This window comes from Dendrobates tinctorius, unplaced genomic scaffold (assembly GCF_039654945.1).
Source record: "Dendrobates tinctorius isolate UK_male_01 unplaced genomic scaffold, ASM3965494v1 ptg000070l, whole genome shotgun sequence".
Classification (NCBI taxonomy): Eukaryota; Metazoa; Chordata; class Amphibia; order Anura; family Dendrobatidae; genus Dendrobates; species Dendrobates tinctorius.
This window is the reverse complement of record NW_027361738.1, coordinates 15192958-15209431: the sequence shown is the minus strand read 5'-3', so window position 1 is coordinate 15209431 and position 16474 is coordinate 15192958. Positions and strand designations below refer to the sequence as shown.

The window sequence follows — 16474 nt, the reverse complement described above, 5'->3', positions numbered from 1 at the left end:
GAGGGCGGCGCGGCAGCCACAGCAGAGCCCCAGGACCCCAGCCGTGCTGCTTCTGCGCCCGCTCGGACGGCGCTTCCCCCTCCCGATGCGCAGCGCTCAGGAAACCCAGCCTGATCTTCAACGCCGGCACGGGAGAGGGGCAGGTACGCGTGACTGCTGTCTTCAGCACATGGGTCCCTGTCAGGACAGGAAACCCAACTGAAGCGAGGGAGAGGTACCACCCTTTTATCTTCAGTAGGGTTCCTGTCCTGACTGGGCGGATCCCCTCTCTCATGTGTGCTGTCATGGGAGACGGGAAAAATTAGTTTTAGACCAGATACATTTTAAATAAAGAACAATTTATTGACGGCAGCTTTACCACCTTAGATGGAACAGAATACCAATACACGGCAGACACTTACAGCAGGATTATATTATTGTAGCCTTGCTTTTCAGAAGAGGATCATGCTCATGGTTTCTTTTGAAGAGAACATCTTTGACCTGAGTGAAATACACAGCAAATCCTTGACCACCTCGTCCATCGGATGCACTGGCGATGGGTTTGTATTCCTTGTATCTCCTAGAAAAGCACAATGTACCGTATGTCATTTATCACAGCATGCATTAGGCTGGTCTAATTTATGAACTAGATGTGTGCATGTCAGGCAGCGCCTGCACATCATGCTAACATCTGCAATTTCCAGTGTCTTGTGTACAGTCATCTGAACTACAGGTTAGTTGGTTTTTACAGCAAATTGGATGACAATTTGTTAACTCATTTTAACACATGTAGATAATCCTCAGAAAAAACATCCCCAGAAGATTAAACTGCAAGTGATTCCCAAAAGTCACAATAAAGTGATGGACCACCAACTCACCTGTACAAGGCAACACCAATCACCAGAGCGACAAGGGCTACAAGAGCTAAAGGAATAAGTACTGCAGAAGCCATCTGTGGTGAAGACCCTACAGAGGGGATGAGAATATGAAAGGCTGCCTTACACTTCAATTTACATAACATTTAGTTTCATGCAAGCTCAGATTTGAGGGCCAATAATATTTGCATTCATTGACTGGAGTAACTGCTAATCAAGTCTACTTTTGGCCATAACATAAGGCGAGAGGTAGGACAGCTAGGTCTATACACCAGAAGCTACTATAGGCTAGATTTTCCCTAGTACAGAGTCACTCACCACCATCTACAGACACCAGTGTACTAGCGAGGGCCAAACTTGCACCATCGCTCAGTGTAATATTGACACAGTAGGATCCTGGCTCAAATGCCCTTCGTAGGGTCAGCAAGCATTGATCAGAAGCTGGGACGTCATCACAGACCATGTCTTGAGGAATCATGCAGCTGGCATCTGAGACAATTGTGCAGGCATCTGTAGGCAGGCTGAGAGAACAGTGGTCATCTCACACAGGGAACAGCATTACAAGTTTTGCAGAAATGGGTTTTGCAGAGACATACCTTCCTTCACAAGTTACCACAAAGTCAATTAGAGAGTTTCCGGTTGTAGATGTGGCTACCTGAACACTGGTCATCTCAATAATGTTCACCTCAAGAATGCCATCTAAAAGTTAGTGAAGGGAAGAATTAAGGTTCATGGGCCTGTATATTGAAAGAATCAGTATAGACATGTCAGTGAACTCACCTACAACTGTGAGGTTGTTGTGGTAATAGCCGTATCTATATATGAAGCAGTCTGGGGCAGGAGTTAGATATGGAGTGGTGGTATGCAAGATGGTAACATTTGGCATCTCAGTGGGCAGAGGAGTTTCAGTCCCAAAGGTTGATAATTCTGTAGAGTTATCTGCAAAGTAAGGTTGCCATTATGTGGTGCATTCTTACATTGAGATATAGGTCACTACAGAGCACACTACCCCTGTTCATATTACATGAAGACTAACACCATTCCCACTTACCAGTAGAGTTGGGAGTGGTGAAAGTACTGATGGTAGTTGGTAGAAGTGTAGTATGGATTGGAGTGGGTGTAGCTGGTTTACATGGACCAGGAATGGCAGCTTTGATGGTCAAGTTAACACTGAAGTTGCCAAGCTGGGTGTAGTTATGACTAGAGACTGGGCTATTGGAAAGGGAATCATTCCCATCACCATAATCCCAGGCGAAGGTCAGTTCAGCTTTATCCAGATAGTGACTTGGGTCATGGATTTGGACGTCAAACTTGATTGGCGAATCCATAATAAAGATGTTGGCTGAGGAATTCTTGTCATTCCTCTGAGAAAGCTTCACATAGAGTGGAATTTGATCTTCATGGGGGAGAGAAAACAAAACCTCATTGGGATTTTGGCATGTGATAAGAAAGCTGCTATTTAGTGGTGCATTTACATAGGACTAGGAGGCATGAGACACCAAGTGATTATCTCCTGCTAATAAAACAATGATTTTATTGCAACATCACAGCCCAGTAAGTATCACTTATCAAGTTTCTGATCCAAGATTACCAATATCATTTGAGTGCTGACCATGCATGTATTGTAACAAAACCCTAGCACAATTAAGCAACCCCCACACCATTTAATTCACATTAGGAAGTGTGGGCTCTACAGAGTATCCATGTGTGACCCTCTAACTGCTCCTTTGACATTGAGGATCTGTAAGGGTGTGTGCACACGCTGCGGATTCTGCTGCGGTGTACAGTACCATTAAAATCAATGAAAGATGAAAACCGCTGTGCAGACAGTGCAAATTTGCTGCAGTTTCAAAGCCGCAGCATGTCAATTCTTTGTGCAGATTCCGCTGTGGTTTGGCACCTGCTCCATGGCAGGTGTCAAACCGCAGGTCTATTGACCTGTGGTTTTTGACAAAGCCGCATGGATAAATCCACAGCGTGTGCACACAGCCTAACACTTCCCCTTTCAAAATCCTTGTATGCTGCCACCACGGGTGTCAGTCTGTGCTAGAATTTAAGGGCCCAGTCTATGCCACCACTTACCAGTTACTACATATATGCCGCTCGCTTTTGCCACTGGGTAATGTTTCCGGTAACCTCTCCTGAAGACAGTGACTTTGATCATTTGTGTGCCGGCTGTGATGTTGGTAGTATTTATGGACAGAACGGCAGAAGATCTCCCCATCTGTTGGTAATACTGGCCTGATCAGAAGAAAGATAATCCTTAGTCTGAGATATGCACACCAAAGAGTCAACTACAAGTCATTGGACACTCTAGGAGCAGGATTATCCCAACACACCAGCTTGAATAAGTGGTTCCGTGAGAAATTGGTGCAACAGATGCCACCTTTGCATACAGTATATTCCACTGACCTGATACAATTCCAGCAATTAAACTTGGAGGTCAGATAATTTCTCACCTACCGCTACCACCTACAAGGGAAATAGCCCTACTGCTGCTTTGTCTAGCAAGGATATGTTCACACCTTGCTTTCTTTGTGTGCAGATTCAGCTGGGTTTTGTAGTACCACCAAAGTCTGAAATTTCAGAACTCATGCAGGGCTATTTTTTTCCCCCCCTCACACTTCCAATAACTTTGTTTTTTCAAAATACAGCACACCACTTTCAACGTTTCTCACCCATTGAAAGCAATGGGTGATGAAAAAACAACCCACAGGTGTCGTGCATTGGCAGCCCAACAGAGTTAATGGAGCAGTGGTCAAACATCAGACCTAATGCTTCATTAAGCAAAAAGACATGCCCCATTCTGCTGGTTAGTTGCAGCGCTGAGACACCCACTATTTAGCATGTTCTCTCCTGTAGAGAAGAAATTTTCACTGGACAACTCCTTTAAAAAAGGCACTGTTGTACAATACCACAACCCCCACAGACTACTTGACTGACTCATCAAGACTGGCATGGATAATGGGGTGTGCTGGAGTTAGACATTTCTGCCACCTCTCCATGACTCTGGAGCATGTAATGAGTGGTGTGCGCCATGCCAGAGATCTTACAGCCCAAGAACATCAGAGCTGATCATGACTTAGATAAACTGTTGTCTCACCATCTTCTCAGCGCTACCAGTTTTGACTGAGCTGGGAGAACTCGTGTGAAGACTAGTCAAAATGTAGGTTCAATGCCAAGTTGCACTTAAATTGACTTTTCAGAGCCTCTACTCCAGATTCCTGGTATGAAAGCTTTGACATATAGCCACCTGACTTCCTCAGACCCAGCTTAAAACGAAGACCCACAAGCCTTACCTTGGGTGGAAAAGATGTAAATGAAGTTGTGGCGCCTCCAGTGCAGGGGATGTGGGAATGGTTTTCCATCTGGAAAGTTACTGGAAAAGCTGCAGTTTCCTTCATCACAGAAGTCCATCCACTTGGTCCAGTTGTACACATACTGGTCAGAGAAGCTGGAGGAAGCTAGAGAGACAACAATACTTCAGTGGCCTCATACCAGGATACAGCATCAATCTATAGCTGCTTGCTCTGTATTTACCATTTCCACATCCCCTTTCATATTCAATGTCTCCATCTTCATTCTCTTGCTGACATCGGGGAAACTGCAGGGTCACAGCAAAAGTGATGTTTGACCCTATCAGCGCAGGGCTGTCACTGGTCAGCAATGCCACCACTTTGCCACCTAGACAGAAAGGAGAGTCAGCAGCATTGCAAGTCATGGTCAGTGACATGGAGCCATGCATACATTTGAGGAATACCTCTCCAGCAGTTCTCCCATCTAGAATCGTCAGCCTTCCAGGCAGGGTAGAGTTTCTCATCCCAGGAGTTGGTATCAGGAGACCAGCCAGCGATATTGTTATTGTGACCTTTAGAACCAGCTTTCCTTCCAGACTCCATTACATCATGAAACCCTGTGAAGTTACACAATGTAGAGACACTAAAAATCAAGTCTAGAAGTCATCCACACAGAATAAACTGCTCCCTACATTCCTTGCCAACATCATAACATTATGCTTAACCTCTTTACCCCCAAGGGTGGTTGGCATTTTAATGGCCGGGCCAATTTTTACAATTCTGTCCACTTTCCCTTTGAGGTAATAACTCTGGAACATTTCCATGGATCCCAGTGATTCTGACAGTTTTCTTGTGATATATTGTACTTCAGGATAGTGGTAAAGTTTTTTTTATATGACCAGTTTGTGGGGAAAAGAAAAAAAAGTTCACAAAAGTGGATTTTTCACCCCCCCCCCCCCCCCCAATTTTTTTGTTTGCCCCAGTGCAACAGAAGAAATTGTATCCCAAGAGTTAGTGCAAGTTATCCTGAGTACAGTTACCCCATATGTTGGGGTAAACCACTGTTTGGGCACATGGCAGAGCTCAGAAGGGAAGCAACAGCAGATTTTACAGTTATGGTTTGCAGGTGCCATGACCCACTGGGAGAGCCCTTGAGGTGCCAGAACTGCTGAACCCCCCCCCCCCACCCATAAGGGACCCCATCTCTCCGTGAGTTCATCTAGGGGTGAAATGATCATGTTGACACCATGGATGTGTCACAGAATTTTACACCATTGGGCAGTGAGGACAAGACATTTTTTTTACCACCAAAGTTGTTTGTTTCAAAGACTTTACATTTTCACACTAGTAAAAATGGCAACAAAACTTGTCCCACAATTTCTACAGAACCTGGCAATACACCAAAGGTGGCTGTACAGTACTACTTAACCACACAGACTCAGGAGGAATGGTTGTTTATTCAAGTGAATGGGCCTGTTCACATGTCAGGGTGTTTCCACAGACCATGTGTCTGTGGGAAAGACACACTGACATGTCCATTTTTTAATGGCAGCACAGGCCATAAGACATCCTGTACACATGCATACACATAACCAACACAAAACCAATCTAGGTCTATAACATACATTGTGGCGCTTGTAATACCAAAGCTTCTAACCACCAACCAAACTGGTTAACCCCTCACTTACTTTTTCCTGCCTGGATGCCAGAGCCTAGGCAGAGCAACACCAGCCACCCCACTACTACCACCAGCATCCTGAAAAGTGAATGAGCTGCTCAGGGATCTGCACAGGAGCCTTTAAATTGTGCTCAACAAGTCACAGCTGCAAACGGTAGTAGTAAATCCCCATGATCCCTCCTCCTGTTTAGACCTCCGTCACACATCTGTATAAGGCTACTTTCACACTTGCGTCGGTACGGGCCCGTTGCAATGCGTCAGGCCGACGTACCGACGCACATTGTGAAAGATTTGCACAACGGGGGCAGCGGATGCAGTTTTTCAACGCATCCGCTGCCCCATTGTAATGTCCAGGGAGGAGGGGGCGGAGTTTCGGCCGCGCATGCGCCGTCGAAAATGGCAGACACAACGCTCAAAAAAACGTTACATGGTTGCATGTAACTTTTTTGTGCGTCGCGGCCGCCAAAACACGACGCATCCGTCGCACAATGGATGCTACGTGTGGCCATACGTCGCAATGCGTCGCTAATGCAGGTCTATGGAGAAAAAACGCATCCTGCGGGCAACTTTGCAGGATGCGTTTTTTCTCCAAAACGGCGCATTGCGACGTACGTCACACGACGCTAGTGTGAAAGTAGCCTAAGGGTGTGTGCACACGCTGTGGATTCTGCTGCGGTTCTGCAGCGGATTTGGCAGTACAGCACCATTATTCCCTATGGGAATAAAAAACTGCAGTGCAGACGGTGCGGATTTTTCTGTGCGGTTTTCCTGCGGTTTTGAAACCGCAGAAAGAATTGACATGACAGAGCAATCCGCAGGTAAAACCGCAGGTCTTTTGACCAGCAGATTTACCTGCGGGTTTTACAAAATCCGCGCGGCCAAATCCGCACCCCATTCCGCAGCGTGTGCACGTAGCCTAAGGCTACTTTCACATTAGCGTTTTTTAGCACAGTGCTTCGTGCGCAATAGAAACGCATGCAAAAAAAAACCATCATGCGTTTTGCATGCGTTTGCGTTTTTTAGCCGCATGCATTTTAACCAGTTTCTAGCCATGTTAACTCTTAAAATGCATGCGTTTTGTAACGCAGGTGTGCGCATGTCCATGCGCACGCCTGCATTCCCATAGACTGTAATGCATTATTTTGTTGCATTCCTTGCGCAAGTGTACGCATGCAGGGTTTTTTACGCCGTTGGATGGACCCAAAAATGCAACAGGTTGCATCTGGCGCGCCTAGGCGCACACCTTTAAAAACAACATGCGCACGAAAATGCATATGAACGCGTGCAAACTCTAGACCATGTGCACAACATATTAAACATAGGTGCGCATGCCGCATGTGCATGGACGCGCACGATGCGCTGCGCAAAAAAATGTGAAACCAGCCTTAAACACGTCTGTATAAAATTGGTACCGGTGTCATCAGTGTGTCATCCCTGTGTCCGTTTTTATCATCCGTGTGGTCATCAGTGTTTTTCTAGTTTGAATAAAGAAAGAAATTAACTCCACAACTTCTCCTACACTTTGCAGTGTTAGGCTGTGTGCACACGCTGCTGATTTTGCTGCATTTCCGCAGAAGTGGGGGGATGGTGACAAGAGGCTTATAGTGAACAGTGGGGGGATGGCGACAAGAGGCTTATAGTGAACAGTGGGGTGGAGATGGTGACAAGAGGCTTATAGTGAACAGTGGGAGGGAGATGGTGACAAGAGGCTTATAGTGAACAGTGAGGGGATGGCAACAAGAGGCTTATAGTGAACAGTGGGGTGGAGATGGTGACAAGAGGCTTATAGTGAACAGTGGGGGGGAGATGGTGACAAGAGGCTTATAGTGAACAGTGGGGGGATAGCAACAAGAGGCTTATAGTGGACAGTGGGGGGGAGATGGTGACAAGAGGCTTATAGTGAACAGTGGGGGGATGGTGACAAGAGGCTTATAGTGAACAGTGGGGGGGAGATGGTGACAAGAGGCTTATAGTGAACAGTGGGGTGGAGATGGTGACAAGAGGCTTATAGTGAACAATGGGGGGATGGTGACAAGAGGCTTATAGTGAACAGTGGGGGGGAGATGGTGACAAGAGGCTTATAGTGAACAGTGGGGTGGAGATGGTGACAAGAGGCTTATAGTGAACACTGGGGTGGAGATGGTGACAAGAGCCTTATAGTGAACAGTGGGAGATGGCGACAAGAGGCTTATAGTGAACAGTGGAGGGGAGATGGTGACAAGAGGCTTATAGTGAACAGTGGGAGATGGCGACAAGAGGCTTATAGTGAACAGTGGGGGGGAGATGGTGACAAGAGGCTTATAGTGAACAGTGGGGGGATGGCGACAAGACGCTTATAGTGAACAGTGGAGGGGAGATGGTGACAAGAGGCTTATAGTGAACAGTGGGGGGATGGCGACAAGACGCTTATAGTGAACAGTGGGGTGGAGATGGTGACAAGAGGCTTATAGTGAACAGTGGGGGGGAGATGGTGACAAGAGGCTTATAGTGAACAGTGTGGGGGAAGATGGTGACAATAGGCTTATAGTGAATAGTGGAGGCAAGAGATGGTGAAAGGAAACATAGTGAACAGTGGGGGGGGAGATGGTGACAATAGGCTTATAGTGAACAGTGTGGGGGAGCTGGTTACAAGACAGTGGTGGAGGTGATGCTAAGTTCCTAATAGCACGGTATGTGTCCTTTGACATCTCCCTGATGAAGGCACGTTGACGGAACGTGCGTAGGGTCTGTGGCACCATCACATGGTTCAGGTAAACACTTTGCATTACTGAACAGGTTTTCTGTTCTCTTCCAGCACTGTGCACTTAAACATGAGTCAAGGACTCTTATTTACAACCATCCACACTTTACATGTTTGACTGCCTTTCCATGGTGCCAACTATATTTTGGCTTACTGCCATATACCTCTTTAGCCCACAATGTTTGATATTATTTTAAATATTAAATATTGTTGTTTTTTTACCTAGTTCTATGAGTGCCTTCCTTTATATGTTCTCATTCACACATTTGTGTGAAATGTTTGTGTGCTGGCAGAAATAATCGGATGACACACAGACTGAAAGTTTCATAAATCTATTCACATTGCCATGAAATCACAGATCCGAGAATGAGATTTGCGAGGCTCAGAACACATCTATTTCTGATCCGATTTTGAGGATATAGCACATACTCAATGGGTCTGTGTGCTGGACACTTTACACGGATACAGTGTTGCATTCATGCCACTCAGGATATGAAGGCGATACAAAGGAAGCATGAGTTCTTTTGGGATCCTGGGTAAATCTTACTCAGGGCGACCATTAATTAGAATCCTTCACAGAAGAGGGAAGGTAACGATTTAGGCTGGGTGCCCACGATCCGTAAGTAGCAGATCTTTTCAATGGAAAATTAGTGTTGCGCCCCTGAGGCTTCAGTCCCCACAGAGGTACTGCACCTTCTCCTAAGGTGTAGTGCCCCACCATCCAGGAAAGGTGGGAACTCCTGACCACGCTCCACACCTGCATTCCACACACAGGATAGTTCAGTGGGGCCACCTAACAGCTTCAGGCTGGGGGTTAGCAGAGCACCCCTCGTGGAACCCTGCTTCGCAACACGAGATGTGCTGGGAGGCGGGTGGAGTGTGATGATACAAAAGAGAGGGAAGGTGTAGGATTTCAGGTCAGTCAGACGAGGGTCTGAGAGAGAGAGAGAGCAGGCTGACAGCAGGTCAGTCTGAGAGGAGCTCAAGGCGGAGGAAGGCAGTCAGTCAGGAGAGGCTGAGGACTGGTCTTAGTGGAACGAGCTCCCTAGGGAAGGAAGAGAAGGAGAAAGAGACGTAGACTGGAGACTACAGATTCCATAAGAGAGATAGAACAGATCGGAACGAAGGAGAATAGAAGGACGGTGGGAAGCTGGTTGAAGAAAGATAGAGAACCCTTCCAGTCCAGAGAGCGCAAAATCCGGGGCCCGGTCCCCGAGGTTGATTGGATCTTTATCCGGAGGAGTAGCAAGCCGCTAACGCCTTGCTCCCATCATAGACTTGGGACACAACAGCAACTGAATAGAGAGCCGGGATGCAGTGAGGAGTCCCCGAAGCATGCTACAGCTGTCTGTCATACAAGTAAAGACTAGGAACACCTAGAGACTGGCATTCCAGGGTAACTACTGGAGTGCTTCGCACCTAAAGGCGCATTTGAGGAGTCGTTCAGTAAGGTACATATTGGCGGAGTGTGGAAGGGAGAATCCTATCCTGCCTGGAGGTTGGCTGGAGCCCTGACCTGGAGAACACGGTACGGAGGCAGGCAGTTGAGTGAACTGCAAACAGTGAGTAAAGCTTTGGAACCGCACACCCTGGTGTCCTCCAGTTATTCCCGCACCACTACACCTGGGTACCAGCCTCCATACCATTCTGCGCCTCTCCTCATCCATTGCACCTACACTGCCCTGGCACTACAGCTCCGCCTGTGGGGAGCTACACCATCTTTGCTGCACCACACCATCAGTCCCAGTGGATCTGCATGCAGCGTTGGCTCAACATCTTACTTGCCAAACACCACGGGTGGCATCACGAACTATTATAATAAACTTTAACACCATTCACATCACCGCCATTGATATTGGGCGCCCAGGGCCATGGACCGAGTCACCGCTGCTGTCACACATTCCCGCCTCAACACTGGCCCGGTACCGAGTACCCCGCTGCCCTTGGTGTGCAAGGGCGACCCATTAGCTCCAATCGTTAGCGGACACCATGTCACGTATGGAGAGGCCCTGTGTGCCTAAACATTGGAACTCCCCCACAAGTGACCCCATTTTGGAAACTAGACCCTCCAAGGAACTTATCTAGATGTGTTGTGAGAACTTTGAACCCTCAACCATTTCACTAAAGTTTATAGCGCAGAGCCATGAAAATAAAAAAACATTTTTTTTTCACAAAAATGATTTTTAGCCTACAATTTTTCATTTTCACAAGGGTAACAGATAAAGTTGGACCCCAAAAGTTGTTGTCCAATTTGTCCTGAGTACCCTAGTACCCCAAATGTGGGGGGGAACCACTGTTTGGGCACACATCGGGGCTTGAAAGGGAAGTAGTGCCGTTTTGAAATGCAGACTTTGATGGAATGGTCTGCGGGCGTCATGTTGCGTTTGCAGAGCCCTTGATCTGCCTAAACAGAAGAAACCCCGCCACAAGTGACACCATTTTGGAAATTATACCCCCAAGGAGCTTATCTAGATGTGTAGTGAGAATTTTGAACCCCTAACCATAACCGTAAGCCTAAACCTAATTCCAACCCTAACCCTAATGGAAAAATAAAAATTTTTTTGTTTTATTTTATTATTTTTCCCTATCTAAGGGGGTGATAAGGGGGGGTTATTTACTGTTTTTTTTATTTTGATCACTGTGATAGAGTCTATCACAGTGATCAAAATGTACTTGGAATGAATGAATCGAATCTGCCAGGTGCCGGCCGGCAGATCTCGGCGAGCGTAATGCGCATGCGCCCGCCATTTTTTTTTACCGGAAGAAGATGGTGGCACCCATGGGGAAGGGCTTGGAGACGGAGGATCACCGGGAGCGACACCAGGAGGTACCGAGGGGGAAGAGGTGGAATCGGATGACGGGGGGGAGTGGAACACAGAAGGGGGGAGCAGAAGGCAGAAGAGGGGAGCGGAGGGCAGGACAGAGGGGAGGAAATACTGATGCCGATGGCAGATCGCCGCCGTCAGTCGGTGGGTGCAGCAGATCACGATCTCCAGCCATGGCCGATGATATTGCAGCATCGGCCATGGCTGGATTGTAATGTTTCACCAAGTTTCATTGGTGAAATATTACAATTGCTCTGATTGGCAGTTTCACTTTCAACAGCCAATCAGAGGGATCATGGCCATGGGGGGGCAAAGCCACCACCCCTGGGGTCAAGTACAAGTCCTCCTGTACCTGTGGGTCAGGTGACATTTCAGTGACCCCGGTCACCCGACCCGCAGGAACGGGATCTCGCCATGACGCCACATAGGCGTCACTGGTCGGATTGGCACCGACTTTCATGACGCCTACGTGGCGTCACAGGTCGGGAAGGGGTTAAAAGATTAACAACAATCTTTTCTAACTTGTAGGTCTCCTGTAAGAAATAGAACAACTTAAACAATCATCATCTCTTCAGCTGGAGATTTTCGTTCGTCTTCATCCAGCGCTAACTAGTCTCAAGTACTTTTATCATGCTTTGTTATTACAAACCCTTTTAGTTTAAGTTAAGGCAAAGTATCTATTCACTCCGGTAATGTCTTTTGTAAAGTACATCACTGGGACATAACACTCAGGTTGGCTTACCTGGTCAATAGGCAGCAATACCTATTTCAACTCAACAGTCCTTAGTACTTTGCTCGGTTCACCTAGTGTATCACATGTCAGCATCACTGGTCTTCTTACTTCTTGAGTCGAAGTCCTGCTGCTGGGTTGTTCCTTTGATACTACAGTTCCTTCTGTTACAGTGGTTTCTTCCTCCGCATTTATTTCCCGTACTTCCTCCAATGCTCTTGGAACTATATCCGTAACATCTTGTCCTTCTGTCGGACCATCAGTTTCTGTATGGTCTGGTGATTTCTCTAAAGGTACTGTCATACTTAGCAATGTACCAGCGATCCCCACCAGCGATATGACGCGGTCAGGATCGCTGGTACATCGCTAAGTGGTCGCTAGTGAGCTGCCACACAGGCAGATCTCACCAGCGACATCGCTGGGGACGGGGGTCGCTACTTACCTGTCACAATAGGCGATCCTGCGTCCTCCTGCCCGGCTCCACGCTCGTCGCTCGTCTCTCCACAGGAAGCACCGCAGGAAGCTGACGACGAGAAACAGTCCTGGACGTTCTCGCACGAACAGCGATAACCAGCAGGGGAGCGGGTCGTAGGTAAGTATCAGACATAGCGATATCACAAGTTATAGCGATATTGCTAGCGATATCGCTTAGTGTGACAGGCCCTTAACTCTAGGTTTTTATAGATATCTTCAGCAACTGGTGTTTGATCATCAGATCTGAAATGTTGATCCACTTCCAGGATGTCTTGTTGTGGTGGGAGGCAATCACTAGAGATGAGCGAACTTGTTTGGAAACCGTTCACTAATCTCATATTTGGCAAAAATGTGGCACATTCCTCAGCATTCCGTAGCATTTTTCCTCAAACTCAGCAAAATTCGGTCACAGTTCGGTAAATGATTGCGTTTCCAATAATGCTTTTCTTTTGACTTTGTCTAAGATAGTGGTGCAGTATGATGAGCTGGGAGAATGTGTTTTATGAAGGGAGGGGGTGTGTCTAAGTAAGAGGAGCTGCGGAGTGTAATTTTTTTTCTTTAATAATTTAATGTGTGTACATTCCGGCAGCTAATCAGGGTGTAGAAACCATAACTTCATGACACAAGGTCTTCTATGATTGGCTGCCGAAGTCACATGTCCCTGTCCATATAAAAGTGGACATCTTGTCTTACTGTCGCCATTTTCTCAGTGTCACAGCGCAGAGAGGCTGCTCCGGCTACAGCTGCTGCTGCTGAAAGTGAACTTGTCAGTTAGCTAGATATGATCCTGTCCTGTATGAAATCGATCTTCTAGCATCTAACTAGATTGTGCTAAAACTGTGTTGCAGTCTCAGGAGGCACCATTTTCTAATCAAAATAGTTTGGGCAAAAACTGTGTTGCAGTGATGAATTAGGAGGACACATTTCCTCTTAAAAATCGTTTAGGCCTTATATTGGGGTTAAACGAGGAGGCCCTATTTGCTATTCCAAATCATTCGTGATAAAACTGTGTTGCAGTGAGGAATCAGGAGGACACATTTCCTCTTAAAAATCGTTAGTCCTAATATTGGGTTTCAGCCAGGAGGCCCTATTTTCTAATCCAAATCATTTGGGATAAAATTGTGTTGCAGTGAGGAATCAGGAGGCCCCATTTGCTCATCAAAATTGTTAGGTATGAGTGTTGTTCAGGTACACCATCTAAGAAAATAAATAGTGATTGTTCATTTAGTGTCAGGTGCAGCCTAAGCCTAAGGTTGTGAAACAGCAGGTTAAAGGAGGGGAAAATTACAGACATGATAAAGGGCACTGGCGAGTCTTGGGTGAGCTGCCCTTTACATATACAGTGGGTACGGAAAGTATTCAGGCCCCTTTAAATTTTTCACTCTGTTTCATTGCAGCCATTTAAAACTTCTTGACCCGTAGAAGCGCAAAAGCACGAAACGACGGTCATGGTCCACACATTCCCTCTTCCACTACCCCGTTGAAGATGCTTTAAGAAATTAAATAATTTTTTAAACTGGTGAGTGCCACCCTCTTTTTCTTTATATGCTTGGATTTCCTAAGTCTTGCACTGAGGAGAGGCTTCCGTCGGGCCACTCTGCCATAAAGGCCCGACTGGAGGGGGGCTGCAGTGATAGCTGACTTTGTGGAACTTTCTCCCATCTCCCTACTACATCTGTGGAGCTCAGTCACAGTGATCTTGGGGTTCTTCACTACCTCTCTCACCAAGGCTCTTCTCCCGCGATTGCTTAGTTTGACTGGATGGGCAGGTCTAGGAAGACTTCTGGTGGTCCCAAACTTCTTCCATTTAAGGGTTATGAAGGCCACTGTTCCCTTAGGAACCTTGAGTACTGCACAAATTCTTTTGTAACTTTGGCCAGATGTGTGCCTTGCGACAATTTTGTCTCTGAGCTCCTTGGCCAGTTCCTTTGACCTCATGATTCTCATTTGGTCTGACATGCACTGTGAGCTGTGTGTTAGGCGTCAGGTCCCAGGCGCTGCACAGCAGGAATCCCGAGCCTTGCATTCGGCGGTCTCCTATTCCTCTCAGGCCGCACAGGAGGCTGCTCAGCAGACTCATCGATCCAGGTGCTCTGGTCAGACCAGCTCTGTAGGTTCGGTTGCTGCTGCCACTTCTATTCCAGCTATAGCAACACATGCTGGTCAGCAGCGAGCTACTTCAGGGACTAAGTCCTCCTTTCGGTCCACTGAGCATGCCCGTGGGACGATCTCTCATTGGAGATCGGAGGTCACATGCTCAGGTCCTTCTCCAGCTCGGTTGGACCATCAGGAGGGTCAGGAAGGTCCCGGAAGGACGCTGCTATAAAAGAGCCGCATGGCCATGCGTTAGTATAGACTCTTATTATGTTTTGTGTGAGTGATGATGGATGCATGCTTCTGGTGACTGACTCATTATGACTCCCCTCCCTTGGATACGCATGTTATAGGGCTATTAGAGTCAGAGTCAGCACCTTGTAGTGGCTAAGTCTAGTGCCACAGTGCTTCCAAGTCACAGCACCTTTCTAAGCGCCATATTGTGCCATTCAGCACAAGGCACCTGAGTGACTGCATCCGCGTGACGCCGTGCACAGTCTAGCGCTTTCCTTACCCTAGTCAGGGTGGTTAGTGGCATCCACCTCAGCGGTGCAGTGCGCACCAGGTGCGTTACTATTTCAGTTGCTTCCTTGCTGGCACCGCAGCTGCGGCGCCGAGTGCTAGTGGACTAGAGGGACTCTAACCCCGTGTCCTTGGGGCAGAGTCCTGTGTCTGCATACTAACGCTCATACGGCTGAGACCTGTGAGCTTAACAGGCTCCGCTGTTTACACTGTGCGGCTATGCGGTTCTGTGGAGCAACAGGACTCGCTCCAGTGCACACCGGGTGACATTAACCCACGTGTGTTCATTTATTTGTTGCCGCTTATCCTCCACCATTACTCAGCAGCAGGTTCCATCTCTGCACGGTGGACCCCGGGCTGCGCCCTAACACTGTGAGGTCTCATATAGACAGGTGTGTGCCTTTATAAATCGAGTCCTATCAGTTTAATTAAACACAGCTGGACTCCATTGAAGGGGTAGATCCATCTCAAGGAGGTTCACAAGGAAATGGACAGCATGTGACTTAAATATGAGTGTGTGAACAAAGGGTCTGAATACTTATGACCATCTGATATTTCAGTTTTTCTTTTTTAATAAATTTGCAAAAATTTCTACATTTCTGTTTTTTTTCAGTCAAGATGGGGTGCAGAGTGTACACTAATGAGAAAAAAATGAACTTTTTTGAATTTTCCAAATGGCTGCAATGAAACAAAGAGTGAAAAATGTAAAGGGGTCTGAATACTTTCGGTACCCACTGTACTTCCCCCTCCTACCATCCCAATTCCTTTAAATAACCAAACTACAGACCAGGATGGATTTTAATGGCCACAGCAGCCTTTATTACAGCAAACAACAATTATAACAGATTAAACTTGGAGGATGGTCTTTGAAGCCCCTGATTTGTGACAGGCAATATGTATATAACCAACTGCTCAGGCTGAATATTTTACCTTTAGCATCAGCTCATTGGCAGGTGTTAACCAACCTGGAATTAATAACCTATTCCACCACCAACGAGTCCTTCCACTCCCTTAGCACAGGGGTTCCACTACCTGCTGCCACTTAATAAGATTTTGCTAACCCCTTAGTCCTGACTCCTGTAACTTCATATCAAACTATAAAATTAAAGGGAGGGTGGATGGGAGATTCCTAACTTGATCCAGTATGTGCCTAAGATGGCTGCTTTCTTCCCGGTCATCCTATTATATACCCCTTTTCCCTGCTATCCCTCCCCTACAGTCCCTCCTCCCACATTGGTGTTCACAGTAGCCTCCCCTACTA

At 47.0% G+C, this 16474-nt stretch overlaps 1 protein-coding gene across 2 annotated transcripts in view; it reads right to left on the bottom strand.

Moving 5' to 3' along the window:
- Positions 1 to 317: 317 nt before the first annotated feature.
- LOC141095426 (protein QNR-71-like) overlaps positions 318 to 16474 on the bottom strand; it is a 34146-nt gene continuing 17989 nt past the window's right edge. The window contains exons 1-11 of one of the 2 annotated variants that reach the window (XM_073581414.1): positions 5839 to 5985; positions 4615 to 4767; positions 4395 to 4538; positions 4154 to 4318; positions 2937 to 3095; positions 1906 to 2250; positions 1635 to 1793; positions 1451 to 1553; positions 1173 to 1375; positions 858 to 945; positions 318 to 559 (exon numbers count right to left, since the gene is read on the bottom strand). In XM_073581414.1, coding sequence (XP_073437515.1) covers positions 409 to 559; positions 858 to 945; positions 1173 to 1375; positions 1451 to 1553; positions 1635 to 1793; positions 1906 to 2250; positions 2937 to 3095; positions 4154 to 4318; positions 4395 to 4538; positions 4615 to 4767; positions 5839 to 5905 — 1737 coding nt within the window. In that variant the 5' untranslated portion in view covers positions 5906 to 5985 and the 3' untranslated portion in view covers positions 318 to 408. Of the gene's footprint in view, positions 560 to 857; positions 946 to 1172; positions 1376 to 1450; positions 1554 to 1634; positions 1794 to 1905; positions 2251 to 2936; positions 3096 to 4153; positions 4319 to 4394; positions 4539 to 4614; positions 4768 to 5838; positions 5986 to 16474 lie in introns of those variants that run through there. The other variant, XM_073581415.1, reaches the window with a different exon arrangement.